At 38.7% G+C, this 26,664-nt stretch overlaps 1 protein-coding gene across 2 annotated transcripts; it reads right to left on the bottom strand.

Moving 5' to 3' along the window:
* Nucleotides 1–233: 233 nt before the first annotated feature.
* On the bottom strand, nucleotides 234–26,538 carry zbtb47b (zinc finger and BTB domain containing 47b). Of its 2 annotated transcripts, none has more exons than XM_078938242.1 (6): nucleotides 26,287–26,538; nucleotides 10,299–11,675; nucleotides 9,828–9,975; nucleotides 7,395–7,510; nucleotides 6,378–6,522; nucleotides 234–5,404 (listed from the first exon to the last, which is right to left on the bottom strand). In XM_078938242.1, the coding sequence occupies exons 1-6, from the start codon at nucleotides 26,287–26,289 to the stop codon at nucleotides 4,980–4,982; spliced, it is 2,214 nt and encodes a 737-aa protein (XP_078794368.1). In that variant the 5' UTR covers nucleotides 26,290–26,538; the 3' UTR covers nucleotides 234–4,979. The 2 variants fall into 2 exon arrangements, with proteins under 2 accessions (XP_078794368.1, XP_078794369.1); XM_078938243.1 differs by having other exon boundaries at nucleotides 9,876–9,975.
* Nucleotides 26,539–26,664: the final 126 nt, after the last annotated feature.

The raw sequence follows: 26,664 nt of genomic DNA, 5'->3' as shown, positions 1-26,664 counted from the left end.
TGGAGACTGAAATATTAATCCCACATTATAAATTCTGGTAAATTGAAAACACCAAACATCTTTAAAGCTTTTCTAACAGCAATGAAACAAATTTAAGATAATTTTTCTGTGCCAAGCATCATATTTAAAATTGAGTTAAGGAAACTGTTACAAGGTTTGATAAATGCCTCTTCATTAGAGGGACAAACGCACAAAAAAGTCAAGATGGATTAAAGATTTACAAAGATGGAAAATTGTTAATAAATACTATTATTGCCCTTTATTGCAACATAAAAGCTAATTTACCAGAGAGTCACAGTCATTAAAAAGAAGATGATAATAACGCACAAGGACAAGTACAATTCATCAAACCTGACAGATTATGGGTTACAGCTCTAAAAAAAGAATTTGGTGAATCCAAAGAAAAGCTGACTCAGATGAGAGATCCAAGTTTCCCCTTTTATCTTAAACTGGACTTGCCTGACAAAAATAAAATATTTAATAAAATCCCTTCAAAAGCCATTTGTCCATATCCCCAAAATTCCTTTGCAGAATTTGGCAAAAACTTAAATGTCTATGTATGTTTTTTTGGAAGGTGCTGTCAAATTTAAATTTACAGTTTAAGACCACTCTGTCCTTCATTATATGCAAAGTCTAAAGACAAATAGAAATAACCCCCAGTTTTGTTGTTATTGGTTTTAACAAATTCTCTTGTAGCTATTGATTTTAACTGATAAGTTAAAATAATTATAGTTTATTTTATTTTATATTATTTCAAGTTTTAACCCTTGTGCTATCCTAGGCACTTTAACATTGGGAGTGGGGTCATATAGACCCCACTAGACAGTGCACTGAACCTTTTTTCTTCAATGGTTTTTGATCTTCACAGGTGTCCATGGATTACATGAAATCCTCTCCATCTTTATCCACCTTTGTCATGGTAGGAATACCAAGTCAATGGTCATCTTGACCCCATAGGAAAGCACAAGGGTTAAAAAGACATAAAAACTACAGTTTGGTGATTTTCTGATGAATTTCTTCCCTAAATCTGTATAATCTTCCATAAATCTCATTTTAAAATGTAATACTAACAGGTTTACTGAAAATAATCATTACCTCAGCCTTTCAAAAAACTCCTCTTGTATTAGTTGTAATTGGTAATTTATTAATTTTTCAACCCACAGTAACTCATTTTAGTTTCTTCTGGCTCATTTGATTTCTTTAACTTTAAGAATCTTTAAAAACATTGAACTAATTCTCCTTGTTCAGAGCAGATTTGAACAAATAACCAATACAACATTTTCCGCATTAATCTTTTTTTAAATATAATTCCTGTGTCTATATATTTAAAGTGCATTTAAAAACAAAATTGATGACAAATTTTCCCATAAATTGTGAAGGAAATGCTCCCGTCACTCTACTACCTTCAGTTTTTCCACCTTATTTAAACCTTATGGTCGCATTACCTGTGACAGACACATTCAAAGTACATACAATTTTGCAAAATTACCTTCCACCTCTCCTCTGTAGCTTTCAGCTACTGTCACAATTCATCACAAACATAACAAACACATTTGGATTCCTCCCTTTATAAGGCCAATACATAAAATAAAACCACAGTAGATCTATATCAGTTTAGTTTTTGGGATATTGCTTTTAAAAAAACAACAGAGAAATAAAACATTAAAACGGTCAATTTCCCCCTTAACTTTCCAAATCACTCCTTTACTGCAAAATTACATGTTAATGCAAACAATTATGCATAAACATACAGTGATATGAAAGTAACAACACTGAACATTAAAAGCTGAATTTGTGAGTTTATGAGGAGATATATATTATCTCTTAAAAAACTTTAATTTTGAAATTGAAAGAGTTAGTCTATTATCTGAGCACAATGCTTTGTTTGATTTTCTGAATAAAGGTTTTCACCTTTTCTGGTGAGTTTAAATGTTTACATTTTAGTCGGTTTTCTAATTCTTTAGTGTACTGGCATCTGAAAATAATTCTGGATTATATTATAATAACTTACTAATTATTTTAAATCTATCTGCACCAAACTTAAATTTAAAAGGCAGCCTCACACTGGGCCCTGAAGCAGCAAATAAAAAATAGAGTACCACAGTACCGTTAAACATTATCTTTTGTGACTCTTTACAGTTTAGCTTTTTAGGAAAAGCATTCAGCATCAGGAGTCACAGTAAGTCTTTAAAACAAAACAATATTTTTTTACATTTCCTAAAGCAAAAACAAACTTTCCAAAAGTACCAACAAAAAAAAAAAAGTGGGAAATTCAACTGCATTTGTGTAAATATGTAAAACAAAAAGAAACCCATAAGGAATGAACACATTGGAGGATTACACACAGGATAATGCTAGACTATAGAAATAAAGTGAGCAGGAGTGCGTTAATAGTGCTCTGAGACTGTTATTACACATCAAACTGATTCAAATGTCTGGGAAAAGTGAACTTTTATGCTGCTTTCTATTTAGTCTCACTGTAAAGTTTTAGAAGGATGCTATTAGCTTTACCTAAGTTTGCTGAGGGAATGGAAAATGGAGGACATAGCTCCCCAAACTCCAACCAGAGCCACCATTGATTTGTTTAACGTTCACCAAAAACAGACTATTGTGTAGAGTTTGTGATTTTACTGGTATCTGCAGCAGAATATGGAGCAACTTGGAAATTTCCGGAGTTACGTTACTGACTTTAAATGTAAAGAAAGTATTGCAGCATCCTAACCAGGAATGCTTTTAATAAAATGTTGAGGCTCTCTTATTGAACCGTAATTTAATAATTTTGAAGAGCTGAAACATAAAGGCCACTATAGATCTTGTGGGATCGATAAAGTTGTATTTTTATTGAATTCTATATGGTGCATATAAAACTCTAATTGGTGTAAACTAAATGTAAACTCTGCCCGTTAACATTTTCATGTAAAGATTTTCCCCAAAAATGTTAAAAATAATAACTTTGGAAACTTAATTGCATTAAAAAAAAGTGTTTGTGCTATTTTTCCTGCTTGTCCTGTTATGTTAAACACCGGACGTAATCAGTGAACTAAAAAATGGAAGCTACTTCAGATGCAAAAGCCCTGAAACGTGACTGAATTAAGTTGACTGCCTGGTATAACTGTTAAATATTTGAACATTTTTAACAAAGATTGCTGTGGACCTAATCAACATTGCTTTTTGTAATAGTTTTTTTGCTCACTGAATATTAATCTTTTCTGTGTTTCCACAAAAAAATGTACCATTTAGAAGTTTCTTTCAGCAATAAAAACACATTTGTAAAATCAAAATAATCGCAAAACTAGCAAAAATAAAGAGATGAAAGGCAAATGACTGAACTACAGGTTTGCTTTTAGCTATAATTTTAGGGTGAGCACCCTAATTATAGGATTTTATTTTGGACTTTTGATTAAAAACCAAATAAAAATGGAGCAGAGTTCCTTTTTTAAAGGGTTACAGAGACTTTAAGAGGGGAGTAGAGGTGAATCCGAATGTCCCCTGTGATTACAGGTAAATCCACCTGTGTTAATTCAGGAAATGCTCATGAGTGAAGGTGACTTTGGTTGATACCAGTCCAGCTGTTTCCAGTCGAGCCTCTCGTTTAATCATCTTTCAGGGACTTTGACTTCTCCTCTAAATGTCAAATTCTCCTTTTTGAAATATCTTCTGAAGAGTCTGTTATAAGGTTTAAGTCACTGAAGATCACAGTTTTCATTTAAAAAAAGCTTTAAAAAATCAACTTCCATTAAAAAAATATGACCAATTTTTTTTTACAAATGTTCTCAATCCATTAGTTTTTACTCATTAGTTGAAGACACAGATTTTGATTTCAAATCTTGCTTTAAAGACAGAAACATGGGCCAGATTAGCTTTATATATTCATTTGATAGGATTTATTTATTGGCTAAAATAGCAAAAGATGAGATGCAACAAAGTCATTCATCTCCTGTGTCATGAAAAGTTCCTTTTTGGACGCAGGGAGTTTCCCAACAAACACCTCAGGTCTCCCAAACTCTCTGAAGTACTCGGATATAAACATAAAGGGTCACAAATTACAGACGATCACGACCAGAAAAATGAAGACAGTTAGGAGTACATCTGAAACAGAACCGGAGTTAAATGTAGGGTGCGGGTTCAATTCTAAACACTTGTATTAGGATATCTAAATATAGCAGGTAAGCTAAAAGGGTTTGGTTATTGGTGATGCCATACAGGATTATGTTCAAAGACAGATCGGCGTTTGGTTATTGCAGCGTCAGAGACACTCCTGATCCGATCATGATTGATAAACAAGGAAGCTATGGCTGAATCAGAGCTGCTTCCCTACCCATACGGCTCCTCCCTATTGGCCTATTGCTCTAATTGTAGGGGCATTTAAAGCTGTAGTGGTGTCTGACACCAACTTAGGGCTGGCTATCCCTCCCCCAGTAGGGCGCTTGTGGCGCCAAAGATAAACGCATGTCTTCACGTGGGTGTGCTCTGAAGCACAGAGGTGTACATTTACATGTAACTTGTGACTTTTTAAAGTTATAAAACCAATGTTGTATATTTTCCAAGCGCTGGCAGCTCCGTGCTAACGTAGCTCATTAGTGACTATTGGTGACATCATCAAGCGGTATAAAAGAGTGAATTTAAAGACACTATTTTTTCCATAACTTTCCGCTTGGAGGGATAAATGTAGGGGCAGGGAGAAGCCGACGGGGGTAGGGAAGCAATTCAGAGTCAGCCGCCAAAACGATGCGAATTGTGTTGGAAAATCTCAAATGAAAACAGGATGATGACAAACTGCTGGACTCTGAGGTTACAGTATCTAATGTGAATAATAATAAGAATTTCCCTATAGAGTGAAAGTGTTTGTTTGCTTTGAGGCCTTCAGAGCAGCAGTTCTGAGTTCTCCATCTGTGCAAATCTCTTTCCCGCTGTGAGTCCCCCTAAAAGCTCACAGAAGAACAAGGAGACAAAAGTGCTTTCAACGCTACAGACTTATGTTAGTTGCTGGAGTTTATCCTACCTGATGAGAACAATGGAGGTGGCGGGGGTAAGTGTGAGGTTGGCGGTAAGCCTCTGATGGAGTGCAGCAGGGGGAAAGACATCTGGGTGCTGTGGAGGGGTTGTGGGCTTTGGCCGGCAGTGGTTGGGGTTGTTGCTGTCCCCAAATGACAGGAATTGTCCACGGCAGGGGAGGCCAGAGTCCGGTCCAGCCCAAGAGGGTCGTTGCAGTCGGTGACCATGGGGCTGCTGACATGGAAGCATTTCTCCCTGTGGGCCTTCAGCATGTTTGAGAAGCGGAAGCGCTGGCCGCACACCTCACAGGGATACGGCTTCTCTCCAGTGTGGGTGCGCCGGTGACGCTTCATGTTGGGCCGGCTCGTGAAGCTCTTCCCACAGATCTCACAGATGTACGGCTTCTCTCCTGAAAAAGGATGCTCGCTTAAAAACTCAAGTCTTTATGCAATTAAGAAACTTCTACAATAGTTTTGAATTGTCTAGTAATTAAACAAGTATTTCTTATCTGAAAACGAGTTGAATTTCTACGAGAAGAAGAAATAAAAATTCAAAAATAGTAGAATTGTGATGATTTTACTATTCTTAAATTTAGGCTGACTTTTTGCAGAACAACACAAAGATTAAAGTTTAATGTCTGTACAAAAAATCTAAATCCTAAAATAAAATGTATTACTATAAATTAAAGGCAAAATTCTGAATATTTAATAAATCATACTTTGATCTATTGTATAAGCATTCCCAGTGGTCTTTTCATTATAATTATGTCATTTTGAACCGAAATTTGTCGTTTTCTGAGAAATTTTAAGCTTTATTTTCTTTATATATGTCCTTAATTATCAAAAAATGCAACAAAAACATGTTAAAAAATACCAAGAACATAATTTTCTCTAGAGTGGGTCTTTAAAGAATCATGCAGAGTCCCCAAAAAGTGGAAATCTCAAGAAACATTTGGATTTAATCTAAAATTTTAATTAAAAAATTATAACTAGAGGAATATTAAATTCTAATCCACAAAATTCTAACCAAAATTTCAAGAGTAAATCTTTTTTTAAATATATATATTTTTCTTATATAAGGTTAAAGTCAGAATTTTAAAAGAAAAAAAACAAAAATTGGAATGGTTAATTTTATTGACCACTGCTTACTTATAGCAGCAGATTAGCTCTCCTGTTATGTTTTGGGTCAAATTGACCCATTTTAAGTTTTTTTTTTTTTTTTTGAAACTTTTCCTACTTGGTTTATTTAGTGTGATCAAAGTATAAAACAAAAATGGATCAGTTCCTTTATTTGTAATTCAGTTAGAAACAAACATCAGTGCCTTTCTTTAGAGATGTACATAACAGGAGGGAGAGCATGGAAATCGCCAGAAAGTGACTCACCAGTGTGTGTCTTCATGTGTTCATCGAAGTACTGCTTCATGTTGAAATCCTTTCCACACCACTGGCACATGAACTGCTTGTGTCCGATGTGGATGCTCATGTGGGAGCGCAGCTGGTATTTGTACTGGAAACGCTCGCTGCAGTTCTGAGAAGGCAAAGCAGGTTTCTTTCTACAGCACAAACACGGACTCATAAAAAGTGCCTAAAGTCATGAAAAAATAAAAGCACTCAAACTAAACATGAGCCTCCGCTCCTTTCCCCATCAACCCTTTGTTTCAACCCTCTCCCACTAGCTTACAGCCCCTTACAACTCCAACCTAACATTAGCAGTGCAACAAAAAAAGGTGAGCAATATCGAAGCTATCCAGCCAGACAGTTTTAAGCCAGTTGTCAGCTCAGATGAGGAAATTGAAGAAGTAGTTAATGGATTTTTTTTGTCTACAAGGGGCTTCATCAGAATAGAGCAGAGCAGAGAGCTTGTGGCCTGATGATTAACACAAGCCTTTTCAAAAGGCATTTTTAATGTTCTTTATACAAGTTCTTCGTCATGAGAAAAATGCTACAAAAACAGTGTCAGAATTGACAAAGCCTTTTGGATAAGAAGTGAAATGTCTTCAACTTTAAAAACTAAGTCCAGATGACAACCTTTGAACCTACTACTATGCTACAAAACACATTCTTTATTGGAGTGGGTCTTTAAAGGATACATTGTGAATCTTTATAAATCTATTTGCAGAGATACAGCCAAACAGGTTTTAAACCCTTTTATTTGCTCTCGTTTAAAGGTCCATGACTTGTGAAGGAAAGTAACGTGTACTGAAGATAAAACAGGAACCAAGAATTCCTCATTTTTCACATATAAGCTACATAAAAATGGCTAATTCAAAAAACGCTGTTCTGAGTCTGTTTAAATTGGCATTTGATCCGGATGTCTTGACCTTGACGCGAACGTTTCTGAAACTGTTCATGCGAGTGACATGCAGAGGAGCAGCAGCAGCGTGTGGAAGGAGCCCAAACCTCACACTTGAAGGGTTTCTCTCCAGAGTGCTGCAGTGAGTGAACCTTCAGGGACATGCTTCGCTTGAACGACTTCCCACACGTCTCACAGGTGAATGGCATGTCCTTCGTATGTGCTATACACACATGCACACACAAACAGACACACAGACATATACATATTAGTGCGGTGTAGTGATGTGGCTGTAAACAACTGCAGGTTCTTTTTAACGGCTGCCTGGGTTAAAAATATTTACACTGATTACACTGATTTGAATGAAGTCATGTCATTCCATCTCAACTAAAATATGAAGCAGATGTTGCATTTAATTTTTTGGTCTGACATACAGTACAGTTTGGACCTTCCCATTCATTTGAATGAGAAGGTGTGTCCAAACTTTTGGTCTGGACTGCATATTTTTTAGAGAAAAAACAAGCAAGTTCTATATGTCCTAAGCGTGATTCAACTATTTTTTTATACTGATTATTGGAATCAGGAAATCGGTCAAAACTAAAAAGATTTGGCTGCAAAGAGCACAATATTCACACTAAATGTGTTATAAATAATCTAGTATTCCAAAAGTGTTTTTGTTTACATTGTTTGTCTAATTTGTCAAAAGTAATTCCTGCTAAGTTGTTCAAAAAGCCCAACAGAACAGGCAACAAACAAATTTTGTCTATTGCAGAAAGAAAAATGCAGAGTTTCTGTCTACAAATAAAGAACATAAAAAGTTTTCATAGCAAAGACAAACAGGATATTGCATTATAATCTATGTTTCGTCAACAATTTAGAACCTCATTTTAAAGCAGTGCAAATGCTTTTATAAATACAAATACAGCTTAATCTCTGTGAGCAAATTTAACTAAAGTTTACTTAGCAAACCAACAAAATTGCATGTGATGTGATCAGTTCAATAAAACAGCTGTTATGAAATCAAATTATCAATTGGGTGTGCATCAGTGGTTATTATTATTAGTACGAATAATATTAGCATGCATGTTGGTTTGTAGAATTTTTCCTCCATGAATCCTCTTAAACACCCCTGAATGCTTTTTATATGCTGCTGAAAAGATTGTTGATCAATTCTCATCAGATTTCTTACTTTGTGGTATTTAGACACATTTATTGTTAAAGTGTTGTCATATTTTCTGTTTTTTTTACGTTTTTAGTGTCTAATTAGACACCTAATTGCTGTTGTTTTCTGTTTTTTGTCTATTTTATTTAAATGTAAGAGGTACCTCCTATATCATGGCCCTCATCTACTGCATGCATTCTACAACCACTATTTCCTGACATTTACGTTTTTTAATCAAGTTTTTATAAAGTTTATATTCGATTTTTTATTGTCTTAAACCTAAGTGTAAATCATGAAGATGTGCTTTTACTTTTATAAATGTTCAAACAATCATATGAAAATGCAGATCTTCACACTGTGCTGCTTTAATCTACTTCTTGCTGCGGTGGTTATTCTTCCAAAGGGAGTTCTTTGAAATTAAAATGCATGATCTGCAGAGAGGATATGCTAGTAAGAACTATATTTACCCTCTGAAACAATAAAAAAAAAAAAAAAATCAAAAGTGTATTTAAATATTTTCAAGTTAACTCCATGCAGAAAATATATTTGACAGCGCGCAGAGTGAGGAACAGAATGGTCATTTATATGTAAAAGATATATCTGTGGAGATTGTGAGATTTTCTTTTTTCCCCATGAGCCTCTAATCTTACCCCACAGTTTGTGGGAGGTGTGGTAAAGACTATGGAGGCCTGCATGCCCTCTATATAGCGGGACTCACACCCACACTCACACAAAGGAGAGAATGTCAACTTATGAATACCACAGCGGGAGGACTTTAGCTTCCATGGATACAGATATGATCACACTGTTAAATTTTCAAATTAAAAGCAGAACTGTGCTGTTGAATTAAAATATCAAAACTGTACTTTTTGCTTATCATTTACTTTGTTTAAAGTAATGAAAGGTTACAAAATAAGCACTAAAATGTGCATAAAATGTTAGTCTTGAGTAGACCTGATGAGATATAGAAACAGGATCGTGTTTTTAAAATTTAGCCATTGAATTTAAATGAAATCCAGGACTCCACCTAATATAGCTTCACCAAAATTCAATGTTTTTTTCATAGACTTCACACATAAAGGGGTTAAATTAAAATGTTGTGTAATATTGCTTAGCTTTTAAAGCGTGATACATTTTAGAAACAAAAAGAATCTTTTTTTTTTACTGCAAATGGAAAATGTATACATAGCAAATACAACTAGTTCATTTATAATAACAACATGACAATACAAATATTAAAGCTATATAATTGAGCTTTTAATTTGTAAAACTACAGATTTTTTCTAAAAACAAAACCAGTAAAAAAAAGAAAACACTGTTTAAAAATGCACTGGGTAACGGGATTGTTACAGGGCAAGTGAGTTTTCCCGTCACTCACCAACCATGTGCTTCCTGACATGAGCCATAGTGTAAAATTTCTTCTCACAGATCTCGCATGAGAACTTCTTTTCTGCATATCCGTGGACGATCTTGTTGTGCTCGTGCAACGACCACAGCTTCTTGAATGCCTTTCCACACGTGACACACTAGAAAGAAAAACATTCGCAGAAGAAAGACGGGTCATCGCAGTTGTTCAGAATTGAACTCTTCACTTTCACACACTTCATGTGTTCATGCAGTTTTCTGAGTGTGGCAAGAAAAAAGGCAATTAGATTCAGTAGATTAAAGCAGCAAATGATCTTCAAACACACAGCAGGGGGCTTGCAGCTCAGTAGAGGGGGGTATAAGAGAACATAGTGAGACAGATCGGAATTAATTGCTAATTAATTACTATTGACCGCCAGTTAACTGATTTAAACAGTTGTTGGAGATTGGGGTTATATTCTGAAATTTATTGGCGGAATGATACCTGGATGCTCTTCTCGCAGTCGGTCTGTTGGTGCAGCAGCAGCTCACTCTCTAAAAGAAAGCGCTTCCCGCAGTTGTTGCAGATCTGCATGCGGTTGTGGGTGACGTTCATGTGTTTTTCCAGGTACCAGCGATTATTGAAGATGCGAGGGCATTTCTTACATGGGAAGTGCTGCTTCTCCTCCAGCCTCACCTTCTGGCCAGGGCCCTCTGCCTCCAGCATCCTCCTCCCGCCATGCCGCTGGTTGGCCATCGAGGCCTCTGCGAGCGTCTGCCGCATAGCCGCAGTGGAGCCCGCCATACCTACTGCTCTGCTGCCTCGGCGAGGCCGATCAAGCATGGCTGGATGCTCCAAACCTGGAATGTTCAAAGTGTTCTCCTCCTCTTCTTCATCCTCCTCCTCCTCCTCGTCTTCCTCCTCACAGCTTTGCCTTGCTATGTCACCCTTCTTTAGATCCTCCTCGTCTTCTTCACCAACTTCACTCCCTCCTTCATTCTCCTCATCAGCCTCTGAGTCAGGCTTGCTGGCACGTCGATGGCGGAACATCCCCTCTGCAGCTGGGTTCGATTTGCCCTCTGACCCCTTTGACACATTAAGCGTTTGGTTGTTGAGGTTGACTTCCACGATGATCTGGTCTCTGTTGAAGGATGTGTGGCCATCAGCTGTCTTTGAATCGTCCCCGTTGCCCTCCACTTTACACAAAGTGACCACGCCCGAGCTGGCTCCGCCTCCTGCACACTCCTCTTCCTGGTAGTATTGCTTTATCTGAGGAGTTGTCTTGGCTGCATCCTCCACTCTGACTGTCAACGGCGTGCTGCCTTCTCTTTTGTACACTCTACCAACCTCTGATTCTTGTTTGATCTCCCTGTACAGCTGGCTGGGGGGCATCATCAGAGCAGTAGGGTCACTGCTGCCAACCTCTTCCTGACTGACCATATCTGTGCAAGGGGTTCTAAGCGAGTGGCTGCTGATGAGGTCCCGGCAGGAGGCTGCAATGTCAGTCATCTGGAGCAGGGTGGCGGCATTGAGCACATCGCGGACGGTGCAGCTGCTGACCAGAAGCTTGGAGGTGTAAATGAAGTTGAGGATCTGCTGCAGGCCCTGGGATGTCAGGGCGTCCAGAGACAGGTCCACGCGCTGCAGCTGTTTGCTTTGGGCAAAAAGAGAGTGGAAGAAAGGGCTGTAGGCTGCCAGAACGCCCTTGTGAGCCGGAAAGGTGCTGTGCTGGCGCACCAGAACAATGTCGACATCACACAGGTCAGGTTGGAAGAGGCGCTGCTCATTCAGCCTGTCCATCAAACAGGTAAAGTGCAGAGCTACATCCTCCACCAGAGAGAACTCAGCAGAGGGGAAATCTGTGGTCTTCTCCACTATGAGCTGCAAGAAAAAAACACACAAGAGTAGGTTGGAGCATGAAATTTCTCATGGAAATAAAAGTTACAAGCAACAACATTGTTAGAACTAACATTTTAAGTTATTTTGTTTGGTAAAAAAAAAAGGAATCTTACAAAGAAACGGTGAACAAGACGGTAAACAAAAAATATTTTAAAAATACTCTACAGTCAATTTAAAATGACCTTTTCTTGTTTTCGGCTGTTCCCTTTAGGGGACACAATCCTATCTTCCTCTCAAAGTATCCTAGTCATCTCAATCTGCTACCTAGCATTCATCTCCAAGACATCTAACATGAGCTTTTCCTTTCATAGATTAATTCCCGATCCTCTCCATCTTCATCACTCCCAAAAAGAACCTCAGCATCTTCCTCCAGCTCTGCCTCCTTTCTCATAGTCAACATGGTTACTTTCACCACAGTTTTCTACAACGTTCCTTTTATTCTTGTTGACACCCTTTAGTCACACATCACACCAGAAATCTTCCTCCACCCGTTCCAACCTGCTTGTAAACGCCTCTTCACCTCTTTCTCACACTCTGTGTTGTTCTAGACCATAGGCCTGCAACCTGAGCCACAAATATCTTTTATCCCTACCTTGTGGCTCTTTCCTTAAAAATCGAAAATACAAACAATTTGAATAAATATAAAGTCAGTTAAGGGAATATTCTAATCTATGCTGCACAACAGTGTTTTGTTGTTGCTCAGGGGCAAAATTCTTTGAGTATATATTTGCATTTACATGTGCAGATAAACAAGAAAAATCTGGATTGTACATCAATGTTGTCATGTTTATGTTCGATAGCAAAACAAGAAAAAGAATGAAACCGCTGCAAAGTCCTATTGATAAAAAAATTCAGTTTGATTGTCTTGCATTTTTCATCCATCTGCTGCAGCCAGAGGATCTCATTAGCACTTTATTTTGAAAGGAACTTGTATGTGCTGCTGTCAAAAGTAAAAGTACCGTATAAAAGTCATTATTTATGGAAAAATTTAACACTTTTATAATTCAATCAATGTAAATATTTAAAAGCTAGATGAATTGCTTGATGACCACAAAAACATAAATAGAGTTAATATTCTAAATGATGAAGTGGGAGGTAAGAAATTGCTTTTTTAGCATTGAAGGTTACAAACCCATGTTTTAGCCCCAAGTCTGTAACCCTTGTGCCATCCTAGGCACTTTAACGTTGGGAGTTGGGTCATCTAGACCCACTAGACAGTGCGCTGAACCTTTTTTCTTCAATGATTTGTGATCTTCACTGGTGTCCATGGATTACATGAAATCTTTCCACCTTTATCCACCTTTGTCATGGTAGGGAGAACACGTCAATGCAAGGGTGGGGTCATCTAAGATAGCACAAGGGCTAAAGTCCTCCACCTTCATTACCTCTACAATGGTGGAGTCATCTAAGATAGCACAAGGGTTAAAGTCCTCCACCTTCTTTACCTCTACTCTATATAACGTCAGTGTTCCACACAGATATTTTGTCTTGCTGCTGCTGACCTTCATTCTTCTCCTTTCAAAAGCAAACCTCCACCTGCTCTCTCTGCTCTCACTAGACCAGTGTCATCTGCAAACACCAGTTTAAAAAGCTCAAGTTTGTAATATGATTAAAAAATATCTATCAATTGGTTTAAACAATTGATTTTAATGATTCGGTGATTCAAGTAACCCTTGTGCTATCTTAGGCACTTTAACATTTGGAATTGGGTCATCTAGACCCACTAGTGAGCTGAACCTTTTTTCTTCAATGATTTGTGATCTTCACTGGTGTCCATGGATTACATGAAATCTTTCCACCTTTATCCACCTTTGTCATGGTAGGGAGAACACGTCAATGCAAGGGTGGGGTCATCTAAGATAGCACAAGGGTTAACCCTTGAACAAATCAAACACTGACTGTCTATACTTGCGTGACTTCTTTATCGTGTTCAGATACCACTGATTTGTGTTTTTTCAGTTAAAGAAGAAACATGGAGGCACATGTGATAAAATAACAAGAACGGTCTGCTCTCATACATTTCTATTTCTTACCTAAATATACTTTTTAATGTGGAATAACCCATCAAATAGAAAATTGTCCATAACTTGGCCCCAAACATGGTTATTAGTTTCAACAACTTTAGCTATGAGAGCCTTATTGCAGTTTATTTTCTTGTTTTTTTCCACTCTAACCCTTGTGCTATCTCAGATGACCCCACCCTTGCACTGACGTGTTCTCCCTACCATGACAAAGGTGGATAAAGGTGGAAAGATTTCATGTAATCCATGGACACCAGTGAAGATCACAAATCATTGAAGAAAAAAGGTTCAGACCACTGTCTAGTGGGTCTAGATGACCCAACTCCCAACGTTAAAGTGCCTAGGATAGCACAAGGGTTAAATTCAATAATTACTGTTGTGTTAAGAAAACAAACCTACCACCAACATTCTTCAGCTAACATAAAAGGGGTTTTTCTGTCACAACAATAAGCTTTATTAAATGGTCTTTTCCTACTAATTCCCTGCAAAATGTAAACCCAACATTTCTAAAGAACGCAGCTTTTCTCTAATTAAACTCTGACTGAAATAAATGAGGCTGTTGCAGTTCTCAAGAAACATTGTGGGATTCTTATAACTCTGAATGTCCCATTTGGGATTGTAATTCCAGCATAAACACACAAAAAGACACTTTGAACAAATATTTTAATGTTTAGTGAATCCCTATGTGCAGGTCAGAATTAACAATCAATCAATAAATGGATTGTAAATGACCAAAAAAGTGTTTTAAAGGAAGATAAAGGAGGAAACTTTGTCCTATTATTTATTTTATTTAGGTATTTTGGGTACAAATGTGAAAAAATAAGACTTTCAAGGATGCAGATGCTGCAGAAAATCAGACCTAAGGTGTTTAACTTTTGCTTTTAGACTTTTGATATGTCAATGTTACATATTAATGTTGAACTAAACTCTTACACATTGTTTTTGAAATTAAGCAGAACACTAAAGTCTGTGGATGATGCAGTATGTGATGCAAGCCAGGGTAAAAAACAAAAGGTGCAACAATCAGCGCTCTGTGCAAGGTCCTCAACTTCCCAAGGTGGGTTTATTTTAGCACAGGAAGGGCAGGGTTTCGATCCAGACGGGATGTGAGGCAGGAGAGAGCAGCAAACAAGGCACACGTACAGAACCACCAACAACACACACATATGACACAAACTCATGCACAACTCACAACGGTGTTTGGTCTCTGCAAGGTCTGAGTGGCCTGTGCATTGGTATTCAGTGCATTTTCCCTCCTATTAGCTGGCTCTCGCAGCACACCCACTCACTTCACCCTCCCCGAGGGACAGCAGAGGATGCACATCACAAAACACAAATTACACAAATGAAAGAAAATATCTATATTAATACTTATATCAATATTAAAAAGTTTCCCATTTATTTATAGGTTCTAAAATCTTTGAATATTTGTTTGGTACATTTTGGAGCTGTAAAGCTTTAACCTCCAATTTTTCCTTTTGTTTGCATATTTTCATCATAACAAGTGGGTGGACCTACAAAGAAACAAATGAAAGATTATGCAGATTTGTGTTTTGGCATTTTAGAGATAAAACACATTTTACTTTTAGGAGGAATGGATCTTTAGAGTTTAACTACTGGTTATTCTTAGAGTTAAAATATCCACATATTTAGGATTTTTCCATTTTGCCTCTGAAGAAAAATACCAGCACACTGTCGCTGTTCCAGCTGTATTTGCATTTGGGGCTAACCTTGAGAATCTGCTGTTTGAAGAATTCAATTACGTGTCAGATTTATTCATAGTTCTATAGAGCTAAATTGGACTCTGTGCGAGAGGAACAGAGATCAGGTAATCTCTCCCTATGTGAGGCTACAGACACTGCCCAAGGGCAAAACACGGCAATTCTAATCAGATCGAGTGTAAGATGTGAGCTGGAAGTTCTGCTCACACATCAGGGATGATCCGCTTTTTCTTCTGGGATTCACAAGGAACAAAAAAAAGCTCAAGTCAACAATGAAAGACAGCAAATAGGAGGCATCTACCTCTGAGAATGGGTTGGAAATCATTACTATATATTTAAATGTGAATTATTATCTCATTTAACAATCCGGTGATACAGGTTTGAAATAAATTAATACCAGCCATTGTGAAAAACAGCAACATGAAATAAAAACAAAGCTACTTTGGAAAATATTGATTCTGAAATACGAGCTTCTGAAAAAGACAGAATTATAATAATATTCAACAAGATTAAAATGAATATTTTAAAATGCTGTTTTAAAATAATGAACAGGTTTTTAAAGCAAAATTAAATATATTGAATAATATAATGGCTAATTTAAAATCTGTGTGCAGGTTTTTCACAATTTCATGATCTTTTTATATATTTATGAGAGATTTATTGGTTTATTGTGTATTTGCATGAGGTCATATTTATTTATTTAATTAAATATTTATTTATTTAATTATGAACAGTATAGGACTCCATAAATGAGGCGGTTGTAAGTTAGTATATAACGTAAAACTAAATCAAGTTATTTGTGAAAAAAAAAAAAACAAAAGCTTAAGCAAAGCAAACCAGCTGAATTTGAATGTTAATTTATCCATATTTGCTCATCTATCTTTATATCTTCAGAACCCACCGAATGACCCTTTGCCAAAAGGTTATGAAGGGCGCCTGGCTTGACGGACCCTTGATGACATGAGAATAGATGCAAAATTCAAATGTGGACATCATTTTACAGCTACAAAGGTTTGCTATAAAGAACAATAACTATATAGTAAATAATCATAGATGTCAGAATTTGCAACAAAGACCACAAGCTTTCCATGCCGTCATATTTTAACCGGACAAACAGGGAGAATACTTTGTGCTGACAGATGAACTTGACTCCTCAGATGTGTCACTACCTCCCTGATCTCTGCTTCATCTCCCCACCTCCCTCCATGACTCTGTAAATGCCAGGCAGAGAGCTTGTTTGCTGTCATTAGAGGAGCAGTGCCTCTGCCCAGCTTCTCATTTGGATGTCTTCATATACATTATTCATATGTTGGCCTGACCTGCGACAAACGCACCACGGGGAGGATTACTGATGCACCCAACCGGGGGCATCATTTAAACTGACATCAATCAAAGCTTTGCTCATCCTTAGAAAACAGATCATCCATCATCGGCCAAGGACAGCAATGAAACGGGACGGTTCTGTTGTGGAGGTCTTGATGGGTGTTTTCACAGTACAGCATTCAGGGTTGGAACATTTTAGGGCAATAAAAAAAAAAACCATCTCACTTTCTTGCAGAACATAAAAGGCTGATGCAGATAACAGTACAGTGTTGGATTGAAAACAAGAAAAATTAGATCACATGAGTAAATCATGGCTGACAGGACACCTCTAAAAAAATCATTTTTTTACATCTATATATAGTTATTTAGCAGTCACTTTTATCCAAAATGACTAACAATTGAGGAACAAAACAGGCAAAAAAAAAACAGGTCAGGGTCACACAGTGCAGTCAAACAAGACAGAAAGAGCTCTTTTATGTGTAATGGGCCCAGAAAGTTGTAAAATAATTCAATTTTTGTCTTTTTCTTGTAGTTTGCAGAAACCAGCAGATGTTGCTCATTTGCCGAGTGTAGTGTGAATGAAGGGGTTTAGACAGGGACCTGAGTGTTAACGTACAGAGGAGCTCTGGAGTTTGTTACTCTGTAGGTGGAAGACAGAGCTTTCAATCTGACAGCTAATGGAAGCCAGTGGAAAGAATTAAAGAGAGGAGTGACAAGTTCCTATTGGTTGGTTAAAACGAGGCATTTTGGATCGTCAGCAGAAACTTGTGTGTGCAGCCTGGGAGCCCTTATTACACATGGATTACAATAAACAATCTGCGAGAAAAACAAGTGTTTCCACATTAAGTTGAGTGGCATTAACCCTAAAATTAGGTCTGATCTTCTGAATGTTGCACAGAAAAACTGCTGACAATGAAAATGGCAGAAATGTTTTCTTTAAAGCTCAGATGGTCCTAAATTTAATTTTGTAGGGACGATTATTGAGCTCAAGTTGTGCTTAATGGAGGGAGTGTCAGGAAAGACTACAAGGAGAGGTTCAGCTGAAGATGTTTTTCTTCCATCCAAGTGGAGGTCTTAGACAGGGGTGGGCACTAAGGGCAATCCTGCTGGTTTTCCAGCATAGCCTTCTTACACCTGATCCATGTATATGCCATGAGTGCACCAAGGCTTTAATAAACCATATAAGGATATCCGGAAAACCTGCACACACTGGCCCTTGAGGCCTGGACTTGTGAGGGAGAGACACCAGCTGACACAATGATGTCAACCTGAGGAAAAGAAAGGAAGAGCTGACTGTCATCAGCATAGAAGTGGTAAGAGAACCCATGTGAGCAAATCATGCTGCACAGAGACTTGGTGTAGATAGAGAACAGAAGAGGGCCAAGACCAGAACCCTGAGGAACACCTGTGCAAATTGGTGAGATCTGTACCTCCCCCTGCTGGGATATTATACTTTTGTTCAGATCATTTTAGCATGTCGGTACAAGAGAAGTGCTAATGAACTACTCAATCAGATGTTTCCAGATCACAGTGCAGACATTATTTTTTATCCAAACTCTCCTGGAGATTTTTTAAATAAATGTCAGACCATCAAACATAATAAATTCACTTTTTGGTGAATTATGAAAAAAAATTATGGCCACAAATGATGCACAGCATTACAGCATCATCTGGCGCTGTCGAGGGATTACTCTGAATATCTTCCCTCTTGCTGCGGCACAAACTGTGTAAATGTGTCATTCTATTACAATATTACATAATCCACAATTTGGTGTTTATTCAAAATGTGGTGTGAATATAAACAGCGTCTGTGAGCTTTTGGGCCTGTCTAAATCACTCCCTTTGTGTAAACAAAACTTTATAAAAGAAACGTCTGAATATATACATACTTATACAACATTTTTTTTTTTGCCAACTAAGCTTTATGTAAACCTTTTGATTAAGAAAACATATTTTACTTAAAATGCTTCTAGAAGAAACAAAATAAGAATCATGAAAATTTTAATAATTATCTTTAAAATGTGTACAAAATATTTCATCCAGATGGTTTTGATTAAAAATGTGTTATTTACAGAAGTAAATTTGTATTTTAATTGACACAAACTGTCCTGATAATGAAAAACCTGATATTTTACCCACCACCCAAAACAACTACAGTCTAACTTTTAAAATCTCACTAAAGACTCATTAAAATAATTACAAACAACAAGCAACTCACTCCCAGCCAAATGTCAAACTGCCCACATCTCCCACATGGAACAACAGCAGATCCCAGAGGTTATGACAGCGAGGAGCTTGTGGCACCGCCCCCTTCTTCAGCCACCGGACTCGTTTGCATGTCACCGGGAGTGGAAAGCCGCGTCCAACCACGGAGCACTTCAACCAACAGTAAAGAGCAGACTCAGCAGGCCTCCTCACAGGGATGCGGCCCGCTGAGGCGCCGACACCGAGCTCCACATGACTGACACCCAGAGGGAGAAGAGTGGGCAGCGTGTCAGGCCTCATCTCACTCACTGGCAGAACCGCACCGAACCCTACATGCTCATCCATTTCCCTGAGTCATCATCAAAGAGTGGAGCGTGGTGGGCCTGATCAAACAGTTAAAGCTGCAAGTTTGGTCTCACAATCAAGAAGTCTCTGTCAAACGTATTCACTCATGTGCAGACACACCCAAAGCAAATGGGAAGGGGATGGAATTCCTGAAAGGCAGCTATTAAAAAGCATTGCGGTAAAAACATTGTGTCCTCTGCATTTTGTCCCCTCCTGCCCTAGCTGATAAACAGGTGGGGTCCAGGAGAGTCAGGGATGTAGATCTAATTCAAAATGGATGAAGGCTAATCTGACAAACTATTTCTCTGCATCCTGCAGGAGTTTTGCTTTTGTTTTCTGACTGTGGAAAAGCAGGCAGAAGCCCAGCCTCCTTCTGCTGCAAAAAGTGCTTCAATAACATCCATTTATAAAATAAAATGACAATGAAATGGAAAAAAGGGTCAAACAAGCCAAAAGTACATCAAACATATACAAACTACAACATTATCACAACGAGGACAAAAATGGAAAGACGTTTAGAAGCAAAGATCAATAAAAAACAAAAGAGACAACAAAAACAAAAGAATAGGGATGTAAAGAATATAGAATGGCATCAGAATCCAACTCTTTTAAAACAATGAAAAATCAGAGAAATAAAGGTATTAGAGAGAACAACAGAATCATCAAAAAAAAGGGCAGAAAAACAACACAAATGGGGTCAATGGGGTCAGATCGACTGGAATGAACATTTTATAGCAGAAATACAAAAACCCACAGAGGAGTTTAATGCACATCTGATCAGCTGTGTTTGTCAGATTTGTATGGTATTAAAACGCCATACATTCATAGCTTATGATATTAATGCAAAGGACCACTTTATCTATATAATGCATGAAAATAAATCACGCAAGAATTTTTTCAAAAAAAGGAAAATACTGAAAATGCCATGGCTAAATTGGATTTCCCTCTCAAGATTTATGAACAAATATGTTCTGAAAAAAATGGTTTTTAGAACAAAATTCCATAACACAATCAGAGAGCCAAAAAAATCCAGCTCTACTTGTGTTGTTTCAAAAAGAGACATGAGGTAAAATATGAACCAGAAAGACTTTAGCATAGTCATAATGAAATCCTAAATTGTCTTTAACAGTGGTTGTTCCACCAATTTAGCTAATCATTTCCTTCAGCCAATTAAATGTTTGACTTATTAAACCACATCATTCACCGCTGGCTGCAATTTCTAAAGACAATATTATCAGCCCAAGGGCTAATCCCAGACATCCCATCTCCCTTCTCCGCTGTGGGCTTTTCCCCGTCCTAATCTAGCAGTTGGGATTTGGCCCGTACGTGGTGGAGCTCTAAAAGCTCCCACTATTGGATTTAAATACATTTTCATCTATATGTTAATGCAACCACAGGTGACGAGCCAATCTACAACTGATATGCCTCTACCCGAGCATGAAATTGGGAAGCACAAACAAAAATAGGGATAAGAACTCAGCGTGAGGAACATCTCGGTCACATGGAGTGCATTAGAATTTGACAGCATGTGTTGGACTGAATCCGCTGAAGAGCCTTTTCAGCGGGGCTGTGTGTGTCATCCCAAGCTGAGGAGAACAGTGCATGTTGGTCAGAGGCATTGCTGGAAGAAGGCCGGCAGTCGTCTGGAGCCGGGATGACAAGCAGTTGGATAATCAAACGAGCCGCCTGGAGGTAGGGAGAGGTGGGGCTGAGGTTAGAGCGTCCGCCAGGAAGGTTGCGACTGGGCCAATGAGCTGGGAGAGGAAGTGCTGAGTCAGGAAGGCAGGCCAAGAGAGGGCCCCGCGGCGCTGGCATCTCCTCCTCAAACACACACAATGCTGCACACAACACCGCTCTGCTGGAGTCATCACACTCTGTTCCCTAGCTGGCACCATGTGTACCATACAGCAGACGGATGATGAGTATGCATTCATCAGTAAGCACCAGACACAATGCCAAATACCTGTGGCACAAAGAATTCCACAAAGACACACTTTTATCGACAGACAGCACAAAAGTAAATGCAGCAGCAGTCAGAGAAAGGGTGAAATGGGGATATCTCCCCCGCCCCTATTAGTGCGTGACACAAAGAGCCCAGAGACCAACGTTAAAGCGAGGAGCTCCTTATCAGCGGGATCTTTCTGCTGTGGCAGCGCCGTGTTTGTGTGGAGGGTGTTGATATGAGCGATGAGAAGGTCATAGAGGACAGAGAGGAAACACTGCTGGAGAAGGGAGGCATCGGCTTTCCGAGGGAAGGACAGATTACTGAAAGCTTAAAGTCAGAATTCATGCTAAAAGGTTGAAGATTTAAGATTAAAAGTGTCTTGAATGTGCTCGTGCCCATCAGGATAAAAACATCCCTGATTTCCAACGACAGGTTTCTTCCAGTTCAGATCTCTTGTCAGGAAAGGGCGAGGAGATCGTTAATTTTGACATTTGTTCATGCACTTCTGTTCTCCAAAGAGTCCTCAGCATCCCTCTGGTAAGAGCCGCCAAACTCCACCCAGAGCTGATGTCGCTCTGGATTGAAATCCCAGGCCAGAGTACCAGGATTGGAAAGCAAAAAGTCGAATCTGGCTTTTTTCTGGATACATTGAAACAAATCAGTCCAAATATAATCTTTTTATGTTTATTTCTACAATCAATTTTATTTACAAAAAAATCAAACGTAAACATTGGTATATTTTTTGCTCCAACTTAATTTACTGACCCCACAGTTGGTATTTCAACAAACAGCAGGGGAAATCAAGAAGGAGTGCAGCTCCCTTTGTTGGATTAATCTGAAAAGCAGATCATATCAAATATTGTGCGTTAATCTGTTCACATAACTGTATGCAAGTCAGATTATGGTGTACAGAAGAGGGAGGCTGTAACCATGACATCATTCAATGTGAACCATCTTCCTGGCTTTCACTCTTTAATCCTCGCCATCTCTCCACCTGACGTGACGATCCATTTATGTCTGCTGTAAAGATGACCATCAAGAAACTCCACTTTGTGATTTTCCTTTATTTTTGTTCAACTTTCATCTTCAATTATTAACATTTTGCATCAAATATTTGCTGAAAATCACACTTTTTCCTTTCAGCTGGGTCCCATCAACGAAAAAAAAAAAAAACTGCTACCAAGATCTTCACAGAAATGTCCCATAGTGCCCGTTCAGCCATGAAGCTGATGGATTCATGAACAGAAAGCCATTTTTGTCTCCTCACAGCCTCAGTGCACAGGGCTGCTTCACAGGAGGAGGGGGGGGGGGGGGGGGGGGTCACTATCAGTTTCTTTATTCTTGGCTGTGGTTTGTAAATAGAAAGACTTTTAATGTGAGACCAAATGATTTTCATGTATAATAGTTGTAAATCAAAACAGCAACAAGAGAATTTGTGAATGCCTGTAGTTTGGAGGCTATGCAAAAAAACACAGTAAATAATTTAGGATGCATTGTTCCACTTTAAGAGTCATGGGGTAAATAAATTAAGTTTATAAATAGAGGACATGTGTTTTAATCTAAAAACAAACTCTGCATTTCCCCTAATGCTTTATCTTTTATTGTGTTCATTTGCATGGAAAGGGTTTCTTTAGAATAAATACAGATCAGAAAATTAATTACTTATATATCAAGCTGCAAGAAATAATCCCAGACAAACCTTAACAAGACTGCATTGGCTGTGCATTAAAAATTATATATTGCACATTTTTTATGGACAAATTACAATGTCTTCTTTTAAAATCCCCCTCCAATCATCGTTTGATGTATTTTCAAATGATTATGCCATTTTTTTTTAGAAAAAATCCCCACTTCTGTGTTATTTTCTAGGACATAGTCTCTGCAGAGTTCATTAGAAATTTGACTCTGAGTTGTGGGCAGGACTGTTGGCACCTCTGCCCCCCTTCCCGTCACCCACCTGTTTTTACACAGTCTCCCACTAGCTCAAAGCCCTTCAAACCCCCAACCTTACTGGTGCAACAAAAATGGAGAGCAATATCGGAACTACAGCTGTGCAGTTTTGAGTCAGACGAGGAAAACGAAGAGGTACACGGATCTACTTGTCTGCAAAAGGATGCATCAGAATAGAGTGGAGAAGGGAGATTGCGGCCCGCCCATCATATTTTCTACATCCCAAAAAGATTTTTTTCCAATGGCATTTTTTCGTCTGCTTCTGATTCACAACAATCTGAATAAAGAAATATTCAGAAATGCAGTTTTAATCCTTAATTTCTTCATCTATGTCCTCCATTGTCCACAAAATGCTGCAGGAACATGCTAAAAACAGAATTTTCATCAGAGTGGGTTAAAAGAAAAATCTATGGCAAAATTAGCATTTTAAAACCTATAATGTCATCTATGGACAACAATTAATCCTGATGATGTCATAACTTGATACTAGAGATATTCTTATGCTTGTTAACAGAAATTGAAGAACTGTTTGTGCTTTAGGAGAAACATTCATTATCTTGAGGGATCTGAGTCTAGGGTTGTGGCAGAATTTATTCACAAAAACATGTAAGCAGTCCTGATTTCTAAATGTCTGACCATGAAAAGCTACAAAATCCCTTTAAAGCTGTAAAAAAAAAAAAAAAAAACTAAAAAAGGAGTATAGCAGGGTTGGAGAGAAAGTTCTTCTCATGTAACAGCAGAGGACAAACAATCTGACTTTGCTTCAAACGAGCTCAGCTGTTTGAAGCAACCAGAAGAAAAGAAACCTTACATAAGCCCAGACAGTTTGACCTTGCTGTCTGCAGGGACTTGTCCACCGCTCTTAATCTCAGGGCCATAAATTAGCAGCACCTCCAGTGCCCCCCCTGAGCTTCAGAGGAAAGCAGCCCCCCACACACTAGCAGACGCCTGAGATGCGTGCAGGCGTTTGGTTGCCGGGTCTAAAGAATGGCTGCACTTGTCAACCAGGATGAGGACGGATCCCCGCCACCAACCAAACAACCCAGAAACTCTGGAGCCTCAAAGTCAAGGGTGGTTAGTGCTGCCCTGAATGAGCAGTTACGTAAAAACTCCCAGCACCCTGAGAGGAAGAACAGAGCTGCTGGAACCGGACCGCGCTGACCAACATTTTAAGCATGTGTGTGACTTACAGCTTGAGGTGGAGATCTTTCCATTTTCATTTAAAAAATAAAATAAAAAACAGGTTAGATACAACATAATTCCATTGTATAGATAGCCCATCATTATTATGCTAATATGATTATGGTAACTTTTGGGTGATTTTGTTTTCCTCAGTAGCCTTCTCTACCTTAATTTTAAATTCTTTTTAGGTTTGTTTTATAATTTAGTTTTTTCAAAACTTCCCCTTAGTTTAAGTATCTCTTGTTGTTGGGCACCAATGTCCTTATTTTTGGCTTTTATTTAATTATTAGGAATTTTCTCTTTAATTTAAATTTCTAGATTTTGTTTTTATGCATCATGTCCCTTTACTTTAAAGACCCACTCCAATAAAATTACATTTTAACATTTTCTTGAAGCATTTTCCTCACGATGGAGGACATATAAAAGGAAAATTAAGTTTATAGTTGCATTTCTGAGTATTTCGTTATTCAAATCGTAAATTAGGAGCAGATGAAAAAGTGCTGTTGGAAAAAGCCTGCAGCAGTAACGTAGCTGCTACAGTCAGCGGGCCACAAGCTCCCTTCTCCGCTCCATTCTGATGCATCCACTTGCAGATAAATAGATCCATCTGGCTCAAAACTGTACGGCTGGATGGCTTCGATATGGCTCTCCATTTTTGTTTCACTGGAAATGTAAAGTTGGGGGCATGAGGGGCTGTAAGCTATAGCAGGAGTGCATGTAAAAAGATCGATGATGGGAAATGGGGGCGGGCTTACTCTGTGGCAACAGGCGGCAGACACTATGCCCTAGAAAACGACGCAGGTTTTTTAATTTTACCTAAAAACGGCATCATAATTAATAGACAAACTACGCTTTAGAAGATGGTTGGAGTGGGACTTTAATAGTTCTGCAAACATGTTTTTTGATGCCAGATGTTTTAGCTATCAATTCCTTAGAACTGAAATTATTATTATTTACATTTTTTTTTCTGAAAGGTAATTTCTGACTCTTCTGTGTCCCTAATTTTTTAATTAATATTCTCATTGAGCATGTTTTCCGCTCACCTGAAATCAACGGATGCTCTGCTTCCATGTCTCAGGTATTTCCAGGAAAAGCTACGGAAAGGTTTCTTTACATTTCAGTATAAAAAACAAAGATGAACCAAAACCTTACACAAATATAAACTCACTCTGCAAACTTTGCAAGTTAACACTCATGGATCTCCAATAAAAAACAACCACAAGGAGGAAAAGCACCAACCAAACCTCTCCTTCCACCCATTGAACACCACCATGGCCAACCCTGCTGACCTGACCCACATTTTAACCCAAGCCTCCAGATGTGAGTGCATGCTGGGATTACGCCACCACTGCATCCAGCTCCACATGCTTTCCTAATGAGGTATCCCAAAATGACCCCAGAGATTGAGCACTACTTTGCTCCTATCCAATAAAGAGTGGAACTTTTTTTTTTTTCATTTTGGAACCTGAGATGGACCACTTGACCCCCCCCCCCCCCCCCAACCTGAGTCTCTGATGGATGTCTGCTCCTGACACACTTGACCTGCACCTGCTGGCAGATAAAAGGTTCACTGTGACTCTTCCTGTCCACATCTGCAGCGGTCACGACCCGCTCCTGAAGCCCCAGCGCCCCGATATCAAGGAATTTAACTCCTTCTCTGCATCCACAGCTGCTGTGGCCCCCGCGTCCCCTTCTGGGGGCTTCAACCACTAAACTTGCGCCGCGTCGGCAAGTTCCAAACTTCACAGCGACCGACAAAAAAAACCGAGACGATGCACACGCGAGAGCAAAGCGCTGCCGGATCGGCAGGAGGCAGAAGTTTGATCGGCCTGCTAAGTAGCTCCAATTTGCAGGAGATCAAGAAGAATAAAGAAAAAATGCAGCGCTGCCCTGCAGCCTACCATTTTGATCCAGCGTCTCGATGCTCGAAGGAGTCCAAGAATAACTCCTTTCGATCCCGTTTCTCCCTCGCCATGAAAATGCTCGTGGGATTGTCACATTTCTCCAGTGGTTGCCTCCTCCTCAGACCTTTTTCCCCCCGTGCTGCTGTGGCGATCAGACAGACAAAAATGCAGGAGCAGCTTTTGCAGAAGGAATTGGTGATTGGAGCTCGGGGATCATATGGGCTTTTTTTGTCAGACGTTTTTAAAGGGACACGGTTCTGTTTGGAAGGTGGAGTTGTAAGGACAACAGCATGTCTTCGCCCTCTTTGGTGGAGGCTTTTTTTTTTTCAATTAGATTTTGCTTTCACGTGTCGGCGACAGGAACGAAAAAAGGCG

This window comes from Oryzias latipes, chromosome 20, assembly GCF_053564925.1.
Source record: "Oryzias latipes strain Hd-rR chromosome 20, Olatipes_Hd-rR_3.1".
NCBI classification, from domain to species: Eukaryota; Metazoa; Chordata; class Actinopteri; order Beloniformes; family Adrianichthyidae; genus Oryzias; species Oryzias latipes.
Note: the sequence above shows the minus strand (reverse complement) of the source record. Positions and strands in the feature narration are given on the sequence as shown.

Bases quoted from the DNA above. Each gene is read 5' to 3' on its own strand.
- zbtb47b (XM_078938242.1), bottom strand. The intron at 7,511-9,827 runs GTGAGTGACGGG...ATGTGTGTATAG, and splicing joins TGTCAGGAAGCACATGGTTG to CACATACGAAGGACATGCCA. The intron at 6,523-7,394 runs GTTTGGGCTCCT...TTGCCTTCTCAG, and splicing joins AGAAACCCTTCAAGTGTGAG to AACTGCAGCGAGCGTTTCCA.